At 48.3% G+C, this 24874-nt stretch overlaps 1 protein-coding gene across 1 annotated transcript; it reads left to right on the plus strand.

Annotated features, from left to right (window-relative positions):
* The first annotated feature begins 671 nt into the window (after positions 1–671).
* CPB2 (carboxypeptidase B2) lies at positions 672–24629 on the plus strand. The gene is made up of 11 exons (XM_028526927.2): positions 672–865; positions 1744–1819; positions 3307–3431; positions 4943–5057; positions 7899–8000; positions 11215–11319; positions 13938–14048; positions 16696–16789; positions 17859–18061; positions 19886–19973; positions 24117–24629. The coding sequence occupies exons 1-11, from the start codon at positions 789–791 to the stop codon at positions 24299–24301; spliced, it is 1281 nt and encodes a 426-aa protein (XP_028382728.1). The 5' UTR covers positions 672–788; the 3' UTR covers positions 24302–24629.
* Positions 24630–24874: the final 245 nt, after the last annotated feature.

The raw sequence follows: 24874 nt of genomic DNA on the forward strand, positions 1-24874 counted from the left end.
TGTCCTGTACATCTAAAGGTTGTGGGTTCAATTCCCGGTCAGGGGACATACCTAGGTTGTGGGTTCGAGGCAGCCTATCAATGTTTCTCTCTCTCTCTCTCAAAAGAGAGATCAATAATTTTTTTAAAAATGACTCCTGGGTTCCCGCCTCACCCGGATGGATGGCATCCCCACTGGCTTCCACAGCCAGATGGGGGGGGGGGGGGGGGCTCCTCTTCACCGCACTCACTCCTGTCCTCTTGGCAGTGAGTCCATCGTTCCAGACCAAGAAAAACCTTGCCGCATGAGGTTCCTGTAATCCCCCACACGGCCTCTCCTTCTCGTCCTGGCATTGGCCACAGATCTGAGAAGCTCACCTTCTGTGTCTCTACCTAAGTCAAAGAGGTTGGCAAAGACGGAGGCCAGGAAAGAACTGTGTAGGGCTCCGTGGGAGCCTCCCCCCCTCCTGGCTTGGCGTGGCGCACAGTCAGTCCACTAGTCGGAACTCGGCAGCCGTGGCTCCGCGGCGAACCCGACACGGTCCCGCATCTCCGCTGCCCTACTCTGCTTTCATTCTTGGCCTCGTCTTCCCGGAGAAGTTAAATATTTGCTAGGCGGTCTCAGCTAACAACAACAACTCTCACCGTACCTTCCCTAGGAGAGCGGCAAAGCCAGCGAGCTCGGCTGCTTGCAGCAACGCGGGGAACCTCGCCATTACACTTTAACCAGTGTGTAAAGAAGGCGCTTAGGCAACCGGCCCTCGGGGCCCTTGGCTTCAGAGACTTGTTTTCCTGCACGCCGCTGTGGGGATGAAGTTGCACAGTTTGGGGGTCCTCGTCGTCACTGTCGTTGTCTTCTGCGAGCGGCATGTCTTCGCATTTCAGAGGTAACCTAGCGGACCCTGGGGGGCGGGGGGCCGCTCCCCGACTTGCTGACCCCGCACAGAATCCGGCCGGTGCGCTGGGCTGGGGAGCAGATGTCACGGGCTGAAGGCCAGCTCTTTTGGGACCTTTCCCTGTTGCCCGGACAAACTGCAGATTTCGGCACGAGGGTCTCACTAGACGTAGGGCCTCTCTCCTCACCTGGTGCTAGTTCTTTTATCGGAAGGGCCCTAGGTGACATGGATATTCAGTGTCTAGGGAGATGAAAGGAAGAGAAACTTCTATAAAAAGTAATTATTGGCACCCTAACACATGTACAATGTATCAGCTATAGATAACTTATTTTCTTCTTAGACGTGAAACGCGGGAGGAAGGAGAGGGTGAGGGCGCACATGGAAGGTTGGGCTGTGCATGAGTGTCCAGCCCGGAATACAAAAGGCAGAACAGTTGCGTTACAAGAGCAGCTACGTGAACATGCCGACTTCTTCTTTTGCGGAGCACAGTGGTTCCTTTAGGGGTTTCCACTGTAAATCCCTTAGAAGCACACAAATGAATCCACCGCTCTAGCATACATAACGTGTGGCGAAAATAGTGCATGGCTTTGCGTGATAGCGTCATTGATTCTCCAGCCAGCGTGTACGCTTTCCGCAACTGGCGTGTTCCGGAGAAGCGAGCTGCGGCCGTGGCCGCTGCTCCGGAGCCGGAAGGAGGAGGGGTGTTCGTTCTCTGGTTGACACCCATCGGCCCACAGCCAGACCCTCCTCCCTGTTCACGGTTTAGGCTTGTTTCCTTTTTACGATGCTCTCAAAGCCCCTCCCAGTATAATTGATCCCCTTTTCGCTTTTTATTTAACATCAAAATCCTGTTGTACTTTTTTCCCCAGCGGCCAGATCTTATCTGCTCTTCCCCAAACCTCTGCGCAAGTTCAAATCCTGCAGAATCTGACTACAACATACGAGGTAACTTCCTCATTTTTACCTGCGTACTGGTTTCATGTTGTGCAGGTGTGGTGTGCCGTGCTCTCTCCTGTACGTCCTCTAACTCACCTAGAGCCTGAATAAACGCCCCTTCTCACAGCCCTCTTCCTCTTCCCATGCCACATGGTTCTGCCGGTTTCCAAAATCAAGCCCTCTTCGTTTGTGCTATCAGCTTTTCGGCCAACTGCGTAATCATACCTCGGGCTTCAAGGTGTGCGCGTATTTCCAAAGATGCTACGATCCCAGAAGTCCACTAGGACTTTGCGCATACAACGATGATTTTTAACCAAGAAGTAACACACCAAAACCACCAGGGACAACGTATAAAAAGTTTCGTGCCTGGGACCCACCTCCCCAGAAGCGTAGACACTCGCCCACGGTGTGCAGAATGGATGCGAGCTACAAAATGTCGTGCTAGGAAATGGACGAAAATGCTTGTGATGGGTGAAAAGGGCAGGGGGCGCCCTCAGGCCATCGTGCAGAATACAGGTGTTTTATGACATGACACAGGTGTGGCTCACACCTGTGCAGAAGGGAAGATTGTGCACGAAGAACCTCGGGATCAAGGGCGGTTCCGTGAAGATCCGGCGGGACCAGTGGTGACCCACGTGGAAGAGCAAACTCGCCTCTAGTGGGAATGGACCTGCGTTAACGCACGCACGGTGCTGGGTCACTGGCCGGCGGCCGCCCTGGGGCAGCAGGGCCTCAGCCTCTGGCGGGTCCGGAGTGGGAACAGCCGGGAAGGTCGGTCTCCTGCGCATCTCCCAACAGAAGAGTTGAGCAGCGGATGTTCACCGCCAACTCAGTACGGGCAGCGGACTTGCCACCAGGGGGCGCATCAGAGCCCGAGCACTGGGCTCAAGGGCTGCTACTCGAAGTGCGTGATTTCAGACACATTGTTATTAGCTGCGAGCCTTAATTTCCTCGTCTGAACTGTGAAGATGGTGCCCCCGGCCTGGTCCGTATCAGACTGTCACCGCAGTGACCAAGATGTGGAAGTGCCTGGGAAAAGTGTGGGGAAATAGGAAGAAATGTAAATAATTGTGGAAGGCATTGTCCAAAGTCCATAATGAGAGGAACCCTGACATGAAGATAACGTCAAGAATATGGAGTATTTATTAAAGAAAACCACCGTTGAATCCACTTTCTGGACAAAATGTCATTCCTCTTCTAACCAGCTGACGTCCACGTCCAGTTCTAGACAGTGGGGCCACGAGTACACTCATTCACTCACTCAGCGTCTCGTCAAATATTTACTGAGCAGCTACTATGCACCCGGCCCTCTTTAGCCACTGGAGTCACCGAGGAGAACAAAACCAGCCCCCCACAGAATAAATGTTTACAATGCCGTGTGCGTGATGGAGGGCCAGCGACCAGGGGGCACCTTCCCCTTTCCCTTGCCCATGCTTTTATGACGGAGCTGTGAATCACCGTGTTTGTTTCATCGATTTTGCCCCTTGACCCTGCAGGTAGTTCTCTGGAAGCCAGTGACGGCTGAGTTCATCACGAAGGACAGAGAAGTCCACTTGTTTGTGAATGCATCTGATATGACCGACGTGAAAGCCCATTTGCAAGACAGCAGGATTCAGTTCAGGTGGGCCTCATTCGGCATTTATTAAGTAGCTAGTATAAGCACCTAGGATGCAGGGGACTAGCAGGTGGCATAATTGCATCCTGGGAAAATAAATACTTACATTAAACACGGCAACGTGGAAATCTCCGGAATGGGCTGGTCGTCCCGCCCAAGCGGCTGGCTCTGTGACCTTGAACAAGTGGTTTAACCTCTCACGACCTCACCCCCTTATCTCAAAGCAATTGTTAGACTCAGTGATCTGTGCAGTTTCTTAGAGTTCCTCCTAGTTCCTTCCTTCTTATATATAGTTCCTCTGCTCCCTCCCCAGACTTGGGGAGCAGAGCTGCCATTCACTTGAGTAGACTTGGTGGTGTCTCTCGAAAACGCAGCTGGTCAGGAGGGTTTTGCTTCCTTCACAAGGTCAGCGAACACTTCTGAACGTCTGGCTCTAGGGTAACGTGTCTCAAATGCGATTCCTGCTCAGCGTCCACGCCCTCTTGCTCTGGAGTCTCCCGCCAACATCTGCTCCCTGTATCCACCCTGCAAACGCCAGGGTCCTTCTGATGCCCTTGCCCTCCCGGGAGGCAGGCTGTCTTCTGTGTACCCCCTGGCGGCCTTTGCTGCACACTCTGTGATCAGTATTAACAATGTGATGGTAGGCGTGGTCTGCCTCCTAGGCACTGTGCTGAGCCCCTTTATACAGTGTATCATTATTCCATCCTCATTTAACCTCGGGAGGCAAATACTCTCCTCGTTACACAGAGGAAAACGGCTTTCAAACTGCCAGATGAATTCTCAAGGCCGGTCAGGGCTAGAACACGGCAGGGCTAGGAGCCGAACTCAGGCCCCTCTGCCGTCCAAGCCGTGGCTTTCATCTGTCGGCCTCAATAAAAGTAGAGAAACCTCATGTGAATGGTAACTACCTTTCAACCCAGGTGGTCTCAGGTAAGGAAACGGCTTCCTTCAGTTACAATGTTCGCCCCGTTGACGGTGTGACACTTCTCGAGAGACATTAAATAGGACGGCTTTCCCATACCTCCCCTGTTCCTGTGCCTCTGTTTCCCTGGAGGTCTGACCACCTCCAGCTGTGCAGGATATCTGGGCAGGTCACCCGTGGTCACAGTGAAAAACAAAGAGAGAGAAGACTGTCATTTTCTCCTGGTTTTTTTCCCTGCAAATAGAATAAAACACCGGGACTCCCAATTGCATAAAACTGTCCCCTAACCTACGGGTTCACATAAAAGACGCTTAAACGGAGCGCCAGGGAGAAATGTGGATCACGATGGGGGGAAGGGTGGGGTTTCGGAGGCTGTGGGAAACGCCCCGTGTACCAATCACCTGCTCCCCAGCGCCCCCTGTGGGCGGAGCCAGGAGGGGCTGTGCAGTGCAGCTCACTTGCAGTCCTCGCTGGGGTTGCCTTCCACTGGAGGAACCCTTACATTGCTTAGGGATGTCCCCCCTCATGCTCACCTGTCGTGGCTGCCATGGGTCCTTTTGGGAAGCACCCGCTCACCCTCCGCTTCCTCCTCCAGGGTCTTGATGGAAGACGTGGAAGAGCTAATCCGGCAGCAGACTTCCAACGACACCGACACCGCCAGGCCCCGGGCGCCGTACTCGTACTACGAAAACTACCACTCCCTCAGTGAAGTAAGCCGTCTGCCTTCTCTCCAAAACCGCTCTTTCCCGGGACCCGCGTTCCCGCCTCAGTGATGGGAAATGATGCAAGTGTCATAGTCGGTGGAAGGAGGTAGAAGATACCGCACTTAGGTTGCTCCTACGGTGGTAATTCATCCTTTCATAGATATCTGCCCGGGGAGATAGCATCACACTGGGTAAGCTGCCTCCAGGCGGGCTGTTGGCCACGGCCAAGGGCACCTCTCGCTGCCAGGGGTAGCGCCGCACAGGAAGGAACTGTGGGAATAAAAAATAGGGCCTTTTCGTTGAAACTGCCCCCCAAAATGAACAGTACGATGAATCATGTCTCTGTGGACTGTTATTGAATAATGGCCACAATATCTCAGTGAATTAAATAAATGTATCCACTTATATTTAGTACACTATAAATAAGTCCACCCTAACCCCCCTCAGGAGGAGCCTGTTAAGAGAATACGAATAAGAATAAGAGAATGTCAGTGTTTTAATCTTGCAGAAATTGACTTTTTTTCTTTCAGTACTTACAGGTTCCAGTTTTTCTGGAGGGCACCTTAGAAAGATGTTCAGTCGGCATGAGTAAACTTTGGCACGATACTCAAAGAGCCATTCCCCCATGTTTGTTACCTGAAAGGGTAAATCACTTGGAGGACTTTCTTGTCTACATAGTTTACTCCAAGGAATAAAAATCCCTTAGTACCTTTTATTCTTTCATAGCAATACACGGCTGCATTGCTTAATATAAGGGTTTTTTTTTTATCATCTTTGGGTAGGTGCCCAGAAACTATTAAAGACCACGTCCGTGTTGTCAGACATCTAAGCCTTAAATAACAAAACATCACATTTCTATTTAATCTTCAAAAGCATCCATTCCTTTTCCGTTAGTTGAGCCAGAACTCAGTCGGCTGGGAGAATCCGTGTGCCGGCCGATGGAGGGGGGTCTTACAACAACATTCCCCTCCCCCCTCTCTCCTGCCTCGCCTCTATCTTACCTGGACTGCCTCCCTCAGCATCCACCATCGGCCCTGCACATGCACACCTGGTGCCCCGGGCTGAGAGGCCAGGCAGGGATGGAGAAGGTGGACGTGCTTCTGCCGTGCGGAGTTCAGTGGGAAGAGGGGGATGCCGTACACAGAAGTATTTAAAACTGTATCCAAGGTCTCCTTCCCCTCAGCCCTGATGGCTCCTTCAGCCCTCCCCCCTGTGGGGTAGAAGGTGGACCTGGTGACTGTCACCGGGAAATCTTAAGGAAACAGGCAGAGAAACGAAGGGCCAAACATTACTTTTGAACACAAACGGCCAAGGAAGAGAGCTAGTCAAAGGCAGTTACCTTCACGGCCTCCGTGTAGATTGTGGAATAAATAAAGATTTCCGTGAAGCTCCCGTCATGGAACCCGGCCTCCCCTGCTGGCGGAGACCTGCCTACTGCGTGTCCCCGGAACGTGTGACAGTCGTCAGTGGCTGTTCCCTCGGGCGCCCTCCTTCCTTAGAGGGGGAACTCGGGGAGCAGGCGCCCTTGAACCCCCTGGTGGCCGGCTCCCTGACACCCCAGGCAGCAGCCCTGCTGGGATTGGGCAGCAGGTGGTCCCCCTGCACAGGACAGTCACGCATGCGGACCACTCACCCTTGGCGTGCTATACAGCGAGCGAGAGGACCCAAGGGGGAACAGGGCGTGCGTCTCCATCACCTGGGGTTGCTGTCGGAAATTAGCTCCAGGACGGTTTCCAGAAGTGAGGCCAATGGTGGGTCATTCCTGTTTCAGGAGGTGCAGGTGTTTAATGACGGCCCCGGAGAAGTTAGTTGGTCTCCTTCCAAACACGGTCACGTCCCATCACTCATCCCCTGCTGGGAAGCGGACCCGAAAGTCAGGCCTGGGCCTTGTTGCTTGTCCCTCCACTGAAATCACCAGTGCCACCAGACGCCCATGGAGGAGGCCGGTCCAGAGCCCAAGTCCTTCTCAGGGCGGAAGAGAACTTTTGTCTCCCTAGATGGCCCTTCCCTACACCCCGTCCTTTCACAGGTCCGCTGTGAGCCCCCAGGCCTCTAGGGGGCGCCGAAGGCCGCACCGTTTCTAGAGGGAGGGGCAGTGCCCTGGGCTTCCTTAGGTGACTGGGCGGGTGGGGAAGCAGATTAAAAAAAAAAGTTCCATATAAAAGGGAACTCGCAAATGAACGGTAGAAGGATTTTAAACACAGACGCGGGGATCGGATGAGCCTTCAGAAATGACGCTTAGGAGACTTACTGTGTTATGCCGTGTATCACGTGCACCCGTGTCTTCGGCCCAGACTTTCAGGAAAAATGCCTGTCATTTGAATGTTTTAATTCAAGTTTGTATTTGTTTATATTTACATACTTGTTTTCCATATTATAATTTTAGCGTTTATTTCTGAACATATTGTGGTACAGGAGATTCTGTGTAACAAATAATCACCAAACACAAGAACAGACACAAGGAACAAGACATTGCATGCGCCACTAACAAATGAGCACTCACCATGTGTAAGGCGCATCCTTATTGTTCCCTCAAAAAGTTGGGCAAAAAGGTATGCTTGTGCACGGGGTGCTTTAAAAATGAACTTTCCCTCCTTTGTCATAAGTTTCTCACTCGTGTTTCTCTACACCTTGATGCCTTTCAGAACTTTAATTATATTGATTTTTCCTAAGCAGCAGAAGGAACACCCTGCCCTAAGTAGTTCAGTTCCTCGGTCCTTCCAGGTACAGAGAGCTGGAGGGCTCTCCGTCCTCTGAAGACGCCGTCTGCCGCCTCCGCCTCCACGAGGGCGACGCTTGGGACGTGCTCCGTGACTCACCGCGTGCTTTCGCTTCTGTTCCTGGCAGATCTACTCCTGGATGGACTTCATAACCCAGCAGTACCCTGACGTGGTTGAAAAGCTCCACATCGGCTCCTCCTATGAGAAGCGCCCACTTTACGTGTTAAAGGTGTGTTATGGGGGGAGTCCCTGATCTTGTGCCTTCGGAGGAGGTGTTAATTCTCCAGCGGCGCTTGTCATAACTCGGATTTCTTTTTTTTTTAAAGATTTTATTTATTTATTTTTAGAGAGGGAAGGGAGGGAGAAAGAGAGAGAGAGAAACATCCATATGTGGTTGCTGGGGGTCATGGCCTGCAACCCAGGCATGTGGCCTGACTGGGAATCGAACCTGCGATGCTTTGGTTCGCAGCCCGCGCTCAGTCCACTGAGCTACACAGCCAGGCCTAACTTGGATTTCTGTTTTCTTGGAGTTCTGGAAATATTTGTATCACCAGTCTTCCTTCCCTGCAACACTCAGCTATGTAGAGTTCATTGTTTCTCCTTTACAAATGCAGCGCTGGTCCGTGAGTAGAAACCCCAGTTTTAGAGTCCATGCCGTCTCTTTTATGTGACATAGATAGATAGTGAACTTTCCCGAGCTTCCACGCCTACTGGCTCAAGATGAGGGGTGTGGTCGGGATTATCTTCTTTATACCACCACCGCCACCACCACCACCTCTGACCGGCTCACTTAGGAAAAAGAAAGAGACACAGAACCTGTGGTTGGACCAACACTAACAGTGGAACAGCTTCTAGAACCTAAGACAGAGCTGAAGGAGCAAACCGGGGAAGGAGGAGAATGGGGCAGCTCAGGCCGCCCCCCCCCCTCGCCCCCCGTAGGGCCGATACAGACCACAGCTTCTCCTCCAGCCTCAGTCTCTTTGGTCCTTTTCAGTTGAATACATTGGCCTTAATAAAGGTGAGTACATGCGGCCACAGGAAGAATTCTTAGGAGCCCTGAAGCTGCGTGTACTAATTTCTGTCCATTAATTTCTACTTCTGGAGTTCCATTTTTTTACTGTCCCCCCCCCCCGACCCCACAACAAACAAAATATGTATTTTTTTTTAAATTGAAAAGAAGCTCTGGAGAAATTGAAATCATTGGGGACATATTTGATTCAGTCATGTAGTTTTCTAGCGTTATCACTTGGATGAGCCTCTTTGGTCATCCCAAGGTAAGAGTTTGGGTCAGGGTTTCTGGGTTTGAACCTGTGCTGAGCCAGATGCAGGAAACACTGGGTCTTCTCTACAGCTGAGCGGGTCCGAGCGGAGCCCCGCAATCACGGCCCCCCCGCCCGTGACCTTGCTTCCAGCTGTGCTGGGTGTGCCCTCCGGGACGTGGGACCTGGTGTTTCTGGGACCCAGCAGCACGGGTTGGAAGTCCGTGCTTGCTGCGTGCTTTCTTTTCGCCCTTGCGAGACCAAGGATGCACGCATAATGACGTAACCTGCAGCTCCGGGGCCCCTCCCCCTTCCCGGGGTCAGGACCAGAACGTGCCAGGAGAGCTTGCCCGGCACACTCAGGAGGCAACTGATGCAGACAGCTCAGGATTCTCTATTAAACTGAACAGTTAGATCAGCCAGGAAGTTCTCTGCTTGGCACACTGTAACCCGTCACAGTCGGTGCCTGTGCCTGCCTCACCTGCCTTCCCAAGGAAGGTCCCCAGGTCAGTGAAGAAAAAACCACCTTGACGGGTGCAGATGGCGAGCTGACAACCTAACCCTCTCCTCGTTCTGGAATTCCAGCCCCGCATATCTGTTTGATTTCGCAAGGCCCTGCTCCCTCCCCTCCGCACTCTAAAACTGTGGTGTATCTAGTTTTGACAAGCAAATGAAGACCTGGGCTGGCTAAAAAGTTCATTTAGTTTTTTTGTATGATGGCTCCAGTAGCACCTAGTTGTCTTTAACTTGGTTCGAAACAAATTTGTTATGGTATTGAGACAGCTGCCATATCAATGCGTGTTTTAAAAAAACAAGTCAAAATTGGTGAATTTTTGTGCAGCCATTTTAATATTGAAGATGGGAGAAAATAAGCAACGTTTTTGGCATATTATGCTTTATTTCAAGAAAGGTAAAAATGCAACTGAAACACAGAAAAAGATTTGTGCAGTGTACGGAGAAGCTGTGGTGACTGATAGAATGTATCAAAAGTGGTTTGTGAAGTTTCTTGGTCCTGTTGACATTTTGGCCAAGTGATTCTTCGCTGTGGGGCTGTCTCATGCATTGGAAGATGTTTACCAGCACCCCTGGCCTCTCCCCACTAGAAGCCAATAGTGGGAGATAGCCGACACACTCAGAATATACAAATCAATACCGTTATTGATGAAAATGAAAAAAAAAAGTCTTTTATTTTACGGACAAAATAAATGGGCTTTTTAAAAGATTTTATTTACTTATTTTAGAGAGGGAGGATGGGAGGGAGAAAGAGCCAGAAACATCAGTGTGCGAGAGATACATCAGTTAGTTGCCCCTAGCATGCCCCCAACCAGGGACCCAGCCCACAAAGCAGGCACGGGCCCTGACTGGGAATCGAACTCACAACCCTGCAGTTTGCAGGCGGGCCCTCAGCCCCCTGAGCCACACCGGCCAGGGCTCAAACAGACTCTTTGGCCAACCCAACACAATTCATACTGTTCAGAGGCGTTTTGGAGACTTCTTCTGAAGGCATCAAAGGCTGCCACTGAGGAAACGTTGGGGGAAAGCCCCTTTTCCCAGAGGCTCCACAACTGGCACTGCCTCTCCCCCACCCTGCGAGTCAGAACGAGGCTTCCATCGCCACATCCGTGGGCGGGAAGCCTGCGTGTGGCTCGGGGTGTGCTCCTTTCCGCGTGGAATGGGGACACAGTCTGCAGGTCACAAGCGCGCACCCTGGGAAGTGGCGAGGGGGCCCACGTTCACGTCCCGCACTCCCGGTTCCCCTCTCCCGAGCCTTTCTCTGTCCCCCCCCCCCCACCTGCCACGGAAAACCGTCCCCCAAGCCACCCACCCACACACGCCCACCTCCCTCTGGTGAGGCGTGGGGCGCTGGTTCTCTGGACTCTCCTCTCCATCTCCGCGTGCAGCACCCGCACCGACAGCACTGGCTACACGCTGGGGATACGACCCCTTTAAATCAGGGGTCCCGGCTTCACGCCTGAACTCCGACGCGCACCAGCTCTGTGACCTTAGCGATTTCACCTCCCCACCTTGAATCGCACCAGCTTCTGACCGTCCTTGAGAGTCCTCAGAGGAAGGCAGATACTAACGCCTGTGTCCCAGATTTGTTACGAGGATTAGAGGTGAGCCCTGAATGAATGGAAGCGAACATTCTGAGGCTTCTTGTTATGTTTGGTTTCCTTTGGGCAGATCTCTCGAAAGCAGCGAGCACCCAAAATTGCTATGTGGATCGACTGCGGCATCCACGCCAGAGAGTGGATCTCTCCTGCTTTCTGCCTGTGGTTCACAGCCCACGTAAGTATCCACGTTCTCGTACACGGGCGTTTCTCTGCGCGTGCTCAGCCCCGCCCCCAGCCCCCCTCCCCCACCCCGGTTCAGAGTCAGCGGGGCTGTTTATTACGGGCCTTTTCCCGGGTCACATCCTGGAATTCTTTTTTTTTTTTTAAGATTTTATTCATCCACTTTTAGAGAGGGAAGGGAGGGAGAAAGAGAGAGAGAAACATCAATGTGCGGCCACTGGGGGTCACGGCCCGCAACCCAGGCATGTACCCTGACTGGGAATCAAACCTGCAACACTTTGGTTCGCAGCCCGCGCTCAATCCACTGAGCTACGCCAGCCAGGGCCACATCCTGGAATTCTTGACTTAAAATCTCGGGGTGGGGGGCAGAGCTTGGCAATTGACCATTTCCCGAGCTTCCCAGGTGACTTCTATGCGCGTTATGCCTGAGAACCACGATTGCCAGCATGTAAACCAGCTCAAAGGTTCTCGGCCTCTTCCTTCCTGCGTTTGTAGCTAGGGCTGAGCCCCAGAAAGTCAGTTAGAAATAGTAGCCATTGTAATATTTTTACAGAGAGAAGAAAGAACTGCAGCCATGGACTAAGTTGAGTTTCAGTTGATTTCTTTTGATGTGAATTATTCAGACATCCCTTGCCACAGTTTGCTCTTGGAAACCGAACGGGAAGTACAGTATCACTGAGCAGACCCTATGTTTTCATAGATCATAGTAAGGGATTTGTCCCTGAAGAAGGCCTTGGCATCGAAAATCCATATATATATTATATATATATATAAGGCAAAGACTAGGCCATAAAAGTAAAAAAAAAATGACTTTAAACCTCTTTAATGATGAAAACATAAAAATTATGGTATGGATCCCATAAAATGGACACATATGTCCTCTACACTGACCTGTACAAAGAGCCACAGCCACGGCGAGATAACTTAAAATATGTGTCCTCTGATAATGGCTATTATTGTCTCTGTATTTGCATGTACACCGTGACACAAAATAGATGCGTTAGGAAGTTAAGAGATTGCCACTTAGATTGAGCCTTCGTATCCAATGAGGTCTTATACACTGAAAGTTAGCATATGATGTGGACCCCGGCTCCTGGGGTCCGCGTCATTTTGGATGAAATATGAGACAAATTCACACGGACTGCCAAGTCCTGTGGAGGAAAAGGGATGGCATGGCTTTTCTCTCAAGGGGAGCAGAATCCTTAGCCGTCGCTCCAATGAGTTTTCATTGCCTTACTGGGCACAGCACACGAAGGTCCTCATTAACTATGCACTGGGTCGCTTTAGGTGGTCACCTTTTACAGAAAACAAAGGAGAGGATGCTGGTAATCACATCACAGAAGAGGGATATTTGCAAATGAAAAGGCAAAAGTAGTTGGACCGGTTACACTCATCCTTGGAGGGTTTAGCGTGGTTTTTAGGAAGTTGCTTTGCAGTAAATGTCCTCAATTCAGGGTGAGGGAGTTTTAGCAAAAAGCAAGACTCATAGCGGCCTAGGTACATTGCAGGCCTGATTCCCCACGGGAAAACCTATCCATGGGTGTGGGTCCTGTGCATCTCCCAGTGGGAGCTGGGCCCACACCACGCAGAACGGCCTCCCACAAGCATATTTCTGCTTCCTCTGGGTCTTGTCAAATGCGTCTCTACCTACCTTCGTTTGATGCACTATCTTTTCTTCCCCACGGTGGGAGCTGCAGCCTCCCCAAACTCACTGGAAAGCTCCCCACCCCCAACACTGGTACTCCCCAAACCACATGGGGGGAGTTCCCCACTGACTGGACCCTCAACACAACCCAGGCGTGTGATGATCTAGAACTTTCCCCATGTTCGGTAGTTTCATTTATCCCAGGGACTGGCTGACGCAGCAGTTGGTGGAGAGAGAAAGGCACAAAGCCACAGGCAGAACATTTATTTTGCATTCCACAGCTGAACCTGGATAGGGCCGGAGAGAAATTTCTGTTCCCACCGACTCTCATGCACACGGGTGACGCTGTCCTTCACTGAGGTCCCCCCCAGACTTACATCTCTCCCCCCCGTAGGCCGTGTCGGGTGAGGCCTGTTAGCAAACTCATAGCTGGTACCTGGGAACAGCTACCGCTGACTTTAAAGCCAACTGATCGGATGCGCAGAAAACACCCTTTATTGCAGCAAAAACTTAGCTCCACAAGTTATGGAGACAACGCAGAAAATGTCTCTAGTCCTGTGTGGGCAGGAGACGAGGTTAGATCTCTGGCTGATGTGGATTATTGAGAAAGGAGTGGAATATATTTAGGGTTTTTTTTCCTTCCTTAAATCTTTGTAGTGGGTCTCATGGGCTTCATAAGTAATTCTTTTTGTGTTTCAAAGGACATTTTAGAAAACGCACGGTTCTGTGTTCTGCCTCCATTAAGTGGGAAGACCATTTGTCCCATTTCCAAGGAGTTTACCACCGCTTGGCAGCTCAGTGCCCTAAATTCAGTCTTTCCGGGAACTGCTATTCTCCCTGAAAGTTAAATTTGCAAATCTAAACATGACAAATGACTTTGTTAAAAAAGAAGAACACATAGAAGAAACAGGCTGAATTTGGAAGAACTTGAAAGAGCTATTACTAACCATCCTTGGTTTGGTTTGTAGGTGACTCAGTTCTACGGGAGAGAGCACCAGCACACCAATATTCTGAGACACATGAGTTTCTATGTTATGCCGGTAGTTAACGTGGACGGTTACGACTACACGTGGAAAAAGGTAGGTGAAGGCGAAGAAATAAAACGTGTCCCCTTGGGGATGCAGGATACGCAGGCGGAATCCTTCCTAAAATCCTGGGCCTAGGAACAATGGTTTCATTATGAGAAAAGTGTGGAGAGGTTCAACTACGCATGAGTGGAAATAACTGCAGAGTAAACACTAGTGTACCTGTCAGACGGTTTCAGAAATAATCAACCCATAGCCCACCTTTCCCATCTCCATGCCCGACCTGCTCCTACCTTACTTATATTATTCTGAAGCAAACTTCAGACATCATGCCATTTCATCAACAAATATCTCAGTATGCATCTCTAAATGAGGTCTTTGAAAAAATAAGCACAGTACAGTTATATCTAAAAACTAATAATAACTTAAAAGGTTCAATCAATATTTCAATTTCCAATTCTATCATAACTTTTTAGTACGTTTCTTGGGTTCAGGATCCCAATAAGGCCACTCTGCCGTGACTGCTTCGTGTATCTTTCAACCCTAGTTTGACCCCTAGGTGCTCCTGCTCTCACTCTTCCTTGCAATTTGTTCATTGGACAAAAGAGCTTCCCATTGTCTGGATTTGCCGATTGCACTTTGCCATGTTGCAATTCACCCTCTTCCTCTGTTCTCTGTGTTTTCTAAAACTCGATATTTGGGTTCTAGAGGCAAGAACGCTTCACCGGGATGGCATGTTCTCAGCAGACTGCGCACACTGGCTGGTTGTAGCTCTTGCTGAGAGATTCGCTCCCCTTGACGCAGAAATGCCTGGATCCATTTATTCTTACTAGGAATCCTTCGAACAGCATTTTTGATTTATAAAACCACAAATTGGAAGACTTATAATGGAATCACAATTGAGCTTTCATTCTAACTGATATGTGAATTGGTATCTTTTAACTCAAGCATGAGCATGGGTATCTCCATCAATGTCATCTGTCCTGGGAACCATTATCAATAGTTTTCTGGTCCATCAGGATCGTGATTTATGTAAATCACTCAAACAATGTGAAGTACATTCCTTTCTAATTTAATGGGGGGGGGCATACAAAAACGTAACTGAGCACCCATCAGCTCAGAGAAGCCTACTTGAGTAGCACATGCAAACCCTGAGGGGGCTGAGATTATCGCCGTGGTTGGAAACACACGGGATTATCCAGGAGCCCTTGACTGTCGGAGGGAGTTTCTGCAGAAGAGACTGGAATGGATGTTGGTGGAAAAAACCATCCCAGGGAAGAGGAGTGCTATGAAACCAAGTTTGCAGGGGCGGGGGTGGGCAAATCCTAAACCGAGCAAATGAGAAATACCGAGCACAGCACGTAATACGAACCTGGTGTTCAGGGAATGGTCACATCTCTGTGCTGATCTTGTAATAAGTTCACGCCTTCACCGGAATCACTGTGGCGTTCGGCCACCTTTTCGCTGTGGCCACTTTCCAGCTGTCCTCTGTGTCTTTAACTTCACTCTGTCATTCAGTCCCTGCAGTTTGAGAACCTAATTTCTCCAGGGAAACTGTTGCTACCAAACCATCAGCCAGGGTGCGGGTGGGACTGGGTGGCTTGGTGGACTGTCGGTGGGAGGAGGAGAAAGAGTGCCACATCACCCCAACAATGGAGCCCAAAGTCTGTGTGTGCAATGATTTACACGATCACATTGCCTAGTTGACCTCAAGCAGACGGTGAGGAGTCTGCTCTGTGTTTACCAACCAGAGTCAAAGGGGGCCTGAGGCTGGGGGAGGGGGGCTCCCCAGTTGTGTCCCCTGGAGTGTAGGGAGAGTGCTGAGTTCAGTGTAAACACAGCATTGGAACTCATGACTCAGCAATATTGCAGCATAATCGTCAAACTTGCTAAGAGACAAAATCTTCGTGATTGCCGCCACGAAAAAAGAGATGAAAATTATGCGATAGGATGGAGGTGCTATTGCTACAATAGCAACCATGCTACAATATGTGAATGCATCAGGTGTACACCTTACACCTTAAATTTATGCAATGCGAGATGTCAAATGTACTTCAATGAAAACAGAAGCTCATGCCTCACAGCTTTAATTTGAGTTGAAACACAAAGGTGTCTTACTTTTCTTAGAAGAAACTCAAAATGACAATGCATCAACTTACTTTAAACGAAATAAGGACGAACAGGAAGGCCAATAAGCAGCCGAGCAAAACCGGGTGGAAATAGTCTCTGTCTAGGTCCACTCCGATCAAACACTATGATTTTGTTGGGTTCACACTCGAGCAGTGTGAGCGAACGTGATGGAGAGCCCAGCAGGAAGAGTGCTGTGAGGCCACTGACCGCAGGAAGGGGCAGACTTGCAGGAGAGCAACACGCCCCTGGCCACCTAGGTTGTCAGAGTCACACCTTTCCTGCCCTGGCTGGTGTCACTCAGTGGGCTGGGCATCATCCTAGGCCCAGAGGTCACTAGTTCGATTCCCGGTCAGGGCACTTGCCTGGTTCGCAGGCTCGGTCCCTGGTTGGAGGCGTGCGAGAGGCAGCTGATGGATGTTTTTCTTGTGCACCAATGTTTCTCTCCCTCTCTGCCTCCCTCCTTTTCCTTCCCTCTAACAATAAATAAAATCTTAAATGAATAAATAAAAGTCACGTCTTTCCTAAAACCTCAGACATGGCCACCGTGCTTCTGTGTATTTTGCTTGTTCAGGATCGAATGTGGAGAAAGAACCGTTCTGCCCACGGAAACAGCGTGTGCATCGGAACAGACCTGAACAGGAACTTCGCTTCCAGACACTGGTGTGGTAGGTGCTTCGTGTCATCTGGGGCGAGGGCTCTGCGTTGAACAGGTGACGTTTGCATAGAAAGGCCCCTTAATTCCAATGAATGAGAGAGGGGAGGCCCATCCGATTGGGGAAGTCATTTAAATAATGTGAACACTTTAGTTCAGTGTAATGCTGTGAATATTGACTAGGGTTAGCGAATCTCCTCAGATAACGGCAGCTACTTCCCGGGTGGCCGTGAGCATTAAGTGAGGTATTTCTGTAGATCTCTGCAGAGTGCCTGATGCACGCACAGCACGCACTCGGGGGGCATCAGCTGGCGGGGTGACTCTTGTGAGCTCTGTTCAGAAGGGCGGCTGGGCTGAGACTAGAATCTTCACCTCGATTTCAAGTTGTCAGTGAAGGGACGAGGATTTTCAGAACCCCAGTGAAGGACCCAGCTCAGAGCAAGTCAACTGTTTCCAGGAGGGCATACACTTTTGCCCAGAGCTGGCTCCCTGGAGATCCATCCCTGTGAATTAGGGACAGAAAGGAGAAGTGGGGGGGGGGGGCGGCGGGGAGGCTGTAAATGCTGTAATCTTCCAAAGGAATGAGTAAACACCAGTCCAGCACCAAATATCGCCACCCTGTTTTAGTCACTAAGCCGCTTACCACGTTAGGAGTCACTCTGAAAACAGACTCACATATTCCGAGTTCCCAAACGAGACTTTTCGTTTATGGGCTACATTGATGAGCAATTTTTAAAATATGTCACACGTGAACTTACAATAAATTAAAGAAGGTAGGGTGTATTTTTCTCACGTAACCAGAGGTTTGGAGACTGGGCTGGCGTTTGTAAGACTCCCTTAGACTGTCTCCAGGTCGCAAATGCTGGCGTGTCTGCTACGAGGGCACGTAAAGAAGTGACTTCAAGAGGAACATAAACAACATTTAGTGGACATTAAAAATACACTCTTTACAGAGCCCTGTCTCACCCATGATCTAACAACGTTATACCGTACATAGTAGGAGACTACAGTGTGAGGGGAATCAGGAATCACACCAGTACACGTGTGTCCCTCCTACACCCAGCTTATCGGTTTTGCCGCAGAGAGAGGCGCGTCGAACTTCTCGTGCTCAGAAGTCTACTGCGGGCCCTACCCCGAGTCGGAGCCCGAAGTGAGGGCAGTGGCCAGCTTCTTGAGAAGAAACATCAACCACATCAAAGCGTACATTGCGATGCATTCCTACTCCCAGATGATAGTGTTCCCATATTCCTACAACAGAAGCAAAAGCAAAGACCACGAGGAACTGGTAAGTGCTGCTCAATCATGTTTATCACGGGCATTTCAGACATAAACGAATACTTGGTTCAAGAATCAAAAAAAAAAAACTCCTCTAAAGTTCTGGTCTAACTCGACTGGGAACAACCCTGGGTCAGGGCTCATTGAGGGGCTGTGAAGTCTGGGGCTTCCCCTGAGGGCATGAACTTCAACGTAGCAGATGGGCTGTCTTAGGAGGAAAATCAGGCTCTCCTTGAAGGTCGGGAGGGGTGTGACCCACCCGTGGAGCCGCATAAGCGAGGACCGGGACGTGGGTCTCGGGACTTCTCCATCTGCTTTGCGGTCACCAGCTTTCTGCTCCCGACAATCGTCCTGGCTCCACACTCATCAATTTGACATGAGCCTTAGGAATTGTTTGCAGGCTGGCCTCCCTAACCCCCTATCAGAAAGTGCCTCCAATTGTAGCATTAAGGTGAGAGCACCCCCCTCTTTTGGGAATGTAGTGGACAAAGTGGTAAAACATCAAGACAAAAGAATGAGAGCACGCTATGGACACCCAGAAACAGACACAGTTTCTGCCAAGCATCAAAGAGATAGGGTTTCTGTAGATGGACAGGGAAGGGCGAAGGTGTCCCCACGGGCAGTAGGTTCAGGGGACTGGGAGGGTGCCAGAGTGAAGGATGAGCAGGTGAAGTCAGCTGGTGGAAATAAGGTCGGCTTGTCTGAATGTCAGAGTAAATTTGCATTTTATTCAGCAGACAGTGGGGTTCCTTTCAGACTTTTGTTGTGAGCCAAGGAATGGCGGAGTGTCGTCATGTCCACCGGTGCTCCTCTGGGTCACCCAAGAGGGGGCGGTGGACACTGTCCAACTTCAGGGGACATCGGGGAAAGCTGGACCCAAATGCAGTGGGGCGTGGGACTTGGTTACTATCTCGCTTCATAGCGAAGATGATACCTTTTCTCTTGGATGCGTCTTTGGGAGTTGCCAGACATTTTACACAAGAACAACACAGAGTTTCTGAGAGGGATGACGGGGGGCCGGGCACGCTTCAGTGTGACGCTGGTTAGAGAAGTTGGGTTCACAGTTTGGTGATGCTTTCGTCTAGGAACGGGAGAACCCCAAGGTGTTGGCCTTTGAAATATAGTTATACTTCATTTTACAAAATACATTCCCCAAAAAGGCAGGTGAGAATGAACATTTTTATCAAATTACATAAAATTTTCAAGGTATTGGAGGAGTTATGTTTAGAGTCACCCAATTGTGATTTCTATAACACACACACACACAAAAACAAAAACAAAAAAAACAAAAAAAAATGTATTTTTTAAAGTTAATTTATTTCTTCTTGATTTACCTTCTGGATAAATGCAGATTTTTCATAGATAGTTTTCCCCACCTTTACTGAGATATCATTGACATAAAATTGTGTACGTTTAAGGTGTACCAGGTGATTTGATACACGTGTACGTTGTGAAATAATTACCACAAGAAAGGGAACTGACATACCTGTCACCTCACATGATGACTGTTTTTTCTTGTTGAGGTAAGAGCAGGAAAGCTCTACCCTTAAGCAACTTTCACGTATACAACTCCAATTGGAACTGTGGTCCCCACACTGTACATCAGTCCCGGAACTTAAGCATCTTACACCTGTAAGTTCATACCCTTGGACCAGCAGTGCCCCTTTCTCCCAGCCCCCCACCCCAGCTCCTGGCGACCACCACCCTGCTCTACGTTTCTGTGCATGGTGCAGTCTGAGTCCACGACTGTGATTGGTTTTTGTTTAGCAGCTTCTCTGCCTGCCCCGTTGGAGGGCTTTCCACTAACTGAGCTTTCCTGTCCCGTTGATCTCAGTCCCTGGTGGCCAGCGAGGCGGTCCAGGCCATCAAGAGCGTCGGCAAAGGTACCAGGTACACGTACGGCAGCGGCTCGGAAACTCTGTGTGAGTATTTCTTCTCACGACCTTGGTGGACTGTGAGGTCCTCACAAAATCCGTGTGCTCCGTGCTGCTGTGACAATTGAATTCTTTTCAACTCTTTAAACAAGGTCATGTGCAAAACAGTTAGGCTATAACAGATACAGATAGAAGCATCGTGGCCATGACAGCACTGAACAAGCTACCTCCAGTGAGTATTAAAAAAAAGAAGTTGAAATGATATTCAAGAAATTCTGCTCATTGTTACAGAGTTGGGATTATAGAATTGGCATCGCACTAGTTGAGCGAAGCCAAAGAGGTCATAAAAGGTCAAAGGAATATGTAAGATGCCCAAGGGCCACCAGGCTGAACGCCACCCACATCTAGGAGACCATTATGACAAGAGTCACTTTTCAGTGACAGCCCGTGCCCCACAAACAGCACAGCCCATGGCCCGCTGCAGCCGAATGTCTTTGTATCAGCTGCAAACAGCTGCACGGTTTGCCTCACCATGATGAGAACGTGTATATGGCAAACTCCTAACAAATATTTCGGATCCATTTATACTGGAAGCTCTTGACCGAGGGACTCCCTTGTACCCCCAGTGGGAAAGCAGGCAGTGATTTCGCTCTCTCGAAGCTGGAGGGGGGATGGGAGACGGTAACAGAACGTATGTGAACAGGTCACGGAGTGTGGGCAAACCAGGAACCTGCAGGCCGTGCAGCCTGAGAGAGAAGCACGGCTTTTTGTTTCCTTAAACGGTTGGAAAAAACCAAAAGGAGAATAAGATGTTGTGGCCTCTGAAAAGGAAGGGAAATTCGGATCCCAGTGTTCCCGAATGAAGTTTTCTCTGAACACGGCCACCCTCATTCATTAGCATATTGTCTCTGACAGTTTCGTGACCAATGAGCCCAAGTGGCTGTGACATGGACCCTGTCACCCCAAAGCCTAAAATACAGGGTCTGGCAGAAGTAACCCCTGCTCACGTGTGTTTGGTGGGGTAATAACATGGGGGCAATAATTCACAGTTTTAATGTGAACATTTCACCTAAAAGTCATACGGTGTGCTTGCCGGTGATACTGTGATGTTCCGGAAGGACATGCTGATGGTTTTGTAAGAGAAGACTTGGTAACGAAAGAGAGGCGTTATTTGTGCCAGACCCTGTATTTACTGTCTGGTCCTTGACAGAAAAGTTTCCCATCTCTGATGTAAACAATGACATAGTAAAATAGAGTCTAATCCCATTGACAAGGGAAGAAAGCAGAATAGGCTTGCAGATCTGAGAATGCCTGCAGGGGGGAGAGGCTCCTTAGCAAATGTGGCTGGGGAAGGCCTCTCGCTGGGAGAGCTGCCCGGCAAGGGGCTGCCCCACAAAAGTGAGGGGGGAATCGGGGAGAGGGAATGGCATGGGAAGAGGCCCAGAGACAGTGCATTCAAAGGCCCAGAGCTTCCTTTGAGAGGTACGATCCACAGGATGACAAAAACACACTCCTATGAATAATCGCATTCATATTATTGTCAACAAACCGCGTGGGCACCAGATGCCCTCCTAGTATTAGTAGAAAGTCCAGAAGCAGAAATTTCTTCTTCCTTCTCAACATCCCCACATTGCCTCAGGGCACACTGAGGCCAGAGTGGCCCACGGGGCACCTCGGTCTCCCCTGGTGTCACTGACCCATCGCTGCCTTTACCAACGCAGGTCCCTGCTGCCTCACAGAACAACCCCACCGCTTCCTTTCACAGTTCAGAGCATCCTCGATTCCTTTCCTCTTCTCTGCCGTTGCTCCCTGAAGCATGACCACAGTGCTTCAGGGCTGGAGGAGCTCAGGGGGCAGCTTCCCGCTGTGGTGCGACCAGTCCCTTCCTCACATTCATTCATTCAGGGCATATCTGTGTGTGTGTGTGTGTGTGTGTGTGTGTGAGAGAGAGAGAGAGAGAGAGAGAGAGAGAGAGAGAGAGAGAGAGAGAAACATGGGAATAATGGCCAGAGGAATACATTGCCAATATTGATATTGGTTGTCAGACATATTTGCTGAATACATGAATAACTTAACTGATCCACTATTGATGGATGTTGTTCAATATTATAAACAATGTTTCAGTAAACACCTTTGTATCATGTAAATATTAGGAGCAGAAAGATTACTTTGCATTTTCTGTGGTTGTCTACCTGGAAAACAGTAGACAATTAACCAAAAGTATTAGCAACAATTAAAAGTTTAGGTAAGGTGGCTGACTGTGAACTAAATATACTCATATATGGATTCATTGTTAAAGTATATATGTGTGTACAATCGCAAATCCATAAATATATATTTAGAAACCTAGATAATGTTTCTAGTGTACATTAAGAAAAGACAAAAGGAGAAAACTGTCATGATTTTGAATGGGAAAGCAATATAAAACTGTGTCAGTAGTTCTAAATTAATTTGTGTATAAATCCCAATGAACACTTAAATGATTTTGAACTTCATTTGAAAGAATAAATTTGGTAGAAGAGCTTGTAGAATTCCAAAAAATAAGGCTAACAAGGAGGAATTTGCCCTGACCGGGTATTAAAACACATTAGAAACCTGTAGTAATTAAGATAGTGTGAAACTAAGCCTGTAGGAAGCGGATTAAGATAAGAGGATAGTGAATCCAGGAAGACACTCAAATATATGAGGAGATGCAGTATCTCATAAAGGAGGCAATTCCAACCAGTTAAGGATGTTAGATTATTCAGTTAATAGGGTTGGGAAACCTGCTAATTTACTTGGAAAAAAAATAATGGGATTACTAACATGTCTTTCTCCAAAATAAATTCCAAATAGGTAAAATATTTTCATGTAAATGTTCTATAATAAACCAAGTTAAAAGCTAAATAGCCAAATAAGAAGAAAAAATTCTCCCCATATTACCCATGGCTAACAACATTAATATTGCTTTTATAAACAATTTATAAGTTGGATCAAATAGAAATATGAGTAAGACAGTTAAAACTATATAAACATGGACCATAAATGTACCAAACAAAATGTTCAATTCACTGGTACGTAAAGAAACATAAAGCAAGATAATTTGATATTATTTTTTACCCATAAAACTGCCAGAAATGCAAAATTCCCATGGATGATGTGGGAGGGAGAAGTGGGCATGTGCACACCTTGCTAGTGGAGGTGTAAGTTGGTTTAATTCTTTTGAAGGCTATTTGGCAACAGGTAGCCTAACTATAAAAAATACATACCCTAATGCTATCAATCTACTTCTTGGAAATAATATCCTAAAGGAACAAAGAAGCAATTATATATAAACAAGGATGGTTGTCCATTACCCAGAAATTAGGAAAACTTTAAAGGTCTCTAAATATATATTTAATTTACATCCAGTGTTACAGTGCAATGCTCTCAGTTAGTTAAAAATGATTTGATTTGAACTCACCAATATATAAAGCTGATCATGATAGATTATGTTACAAAACAGACTGTATGTAATTATCTTATTTATGTAGGAAAAATTAATGTAGAACAATTTAAAAATTAAGTTAAAATTATTAAAAATTTTTTGGTTAAAGCCTGCACTGAGAAAAAAAAGGCAACAGTGGGATAATGATGATGGAGGGAGGGGAGGGGATGAGGGCTGGGTAGTGGGGAGGTGGACAGGTGGGGGGACTAGAAATCCAGACATCTGTTAATGGTGTTAACAATAACAATAAAGAAAAAAAGCGCTATAGCGTTAATGGTGATGACCATTTCTTGGTAAAGTGATTGGATACTTTTAATTTTCTTCCATAACTTGTTTTCCTCCAGTCTCCGTTTTCAATAGGAAACTTATATTACTTAATAATCCGAAAAATGCTAAGCAATTTTCATTTTTAGGGAAAAAAATTTTCTTTTTTTTTTAATATTATCTCACTTATTATTCTTATTGTTTTTTTAAAGATTTTATTTATTTATTTTTAGAGAGGGAAGGGAGGGAGATAGAGAGAGAGAGAAATATCAATGTGCGGTTGCTGGGGGTTATAGCATGCAACCCAGGCATGTATCCTGGCTGGGAATTGAACCTGCGACACTTTGGTTCGCAGCCCAAGCTCAATCCACTGAGCTACGCCAGCCAGGGCGGAAAAAATTTTCTTAGTTAACATGAAACATCTGCGTTTCAAAAACTAATGTGTTGCTTTCTTCTTGCAGACTTGGCTCCCGGAGGTCCGGATGACTGGGTCTATGACTTGGGCATCAAATATTCCTTTACAATCGAACTTCGAGACACAGGTGAACATGGATTCTTGCTGCCCAAGCGGCTGATCGAGCCCACCTGCAAAGAGGCTCTTGCTGCCGTCTCTAAAATAGCTTGGCATGTCATCAGGAACGTTTAATGCTCTTGATGTCTTCACCCTGCTCCCACACTTTAACTTACTGGTTCCAACAAGACCGTCTCGCGGTACCAGTTTTTTTTTAAGCTTCATCGGTAGTTTTGATGAAAGGTTTTCCTATTCCTTGGTTTTGTCAAAGCACAAAATAAAGGTAATAAACAAACTCGCATTTCCCCCCTTTTTTAAAGAAGCTAGGTGAAGATTTTTTCTTTCGCCTTGGATGCAGACGTCGGACCAGCCATCCCAATTTTAATGGTGTATCGCAAATTATTGGACACTATGCAAAAAGGTTGTGAAAAGTACATTAAAGATTTCTCCTCCAAATTTTCAACAAATTTCTGCGTGTACCTTTAAGACGGGCATAGGCCATGGCCCAGAAATTGGAAGGGTGTCACAAACAGGACCGTCGTCTGCAGCCGCTCCAGCCCAGTGTTCATGAAACTTTGTTGAGCGAACGAATGAACTTACTCTCGCCAGCAAATGTGGCATTTACCGCACTTATAACAGCCATTTATTTAAGGCATTATGTAATAAAAAAAACCAAACCAAACTCTTCCTTTTAACTGCACTTTCAAT

The sequence above is a fragment of the Phyllostomus discolor genome, chromosome 11, assembly GCF_004126475.2.
Source record: "Phyllostomus discolor isolate MPI-MPIP mPhyDis1 chromosome 11, mPhyDis1.pri.v3, whole genome shotgun sequence".
NCBI lineage: Eukaryota > Metazoa > Chordata > Mammalia > Chiroptera > Phyllostomidae > Phyllostomus > Phyllostomus discolor.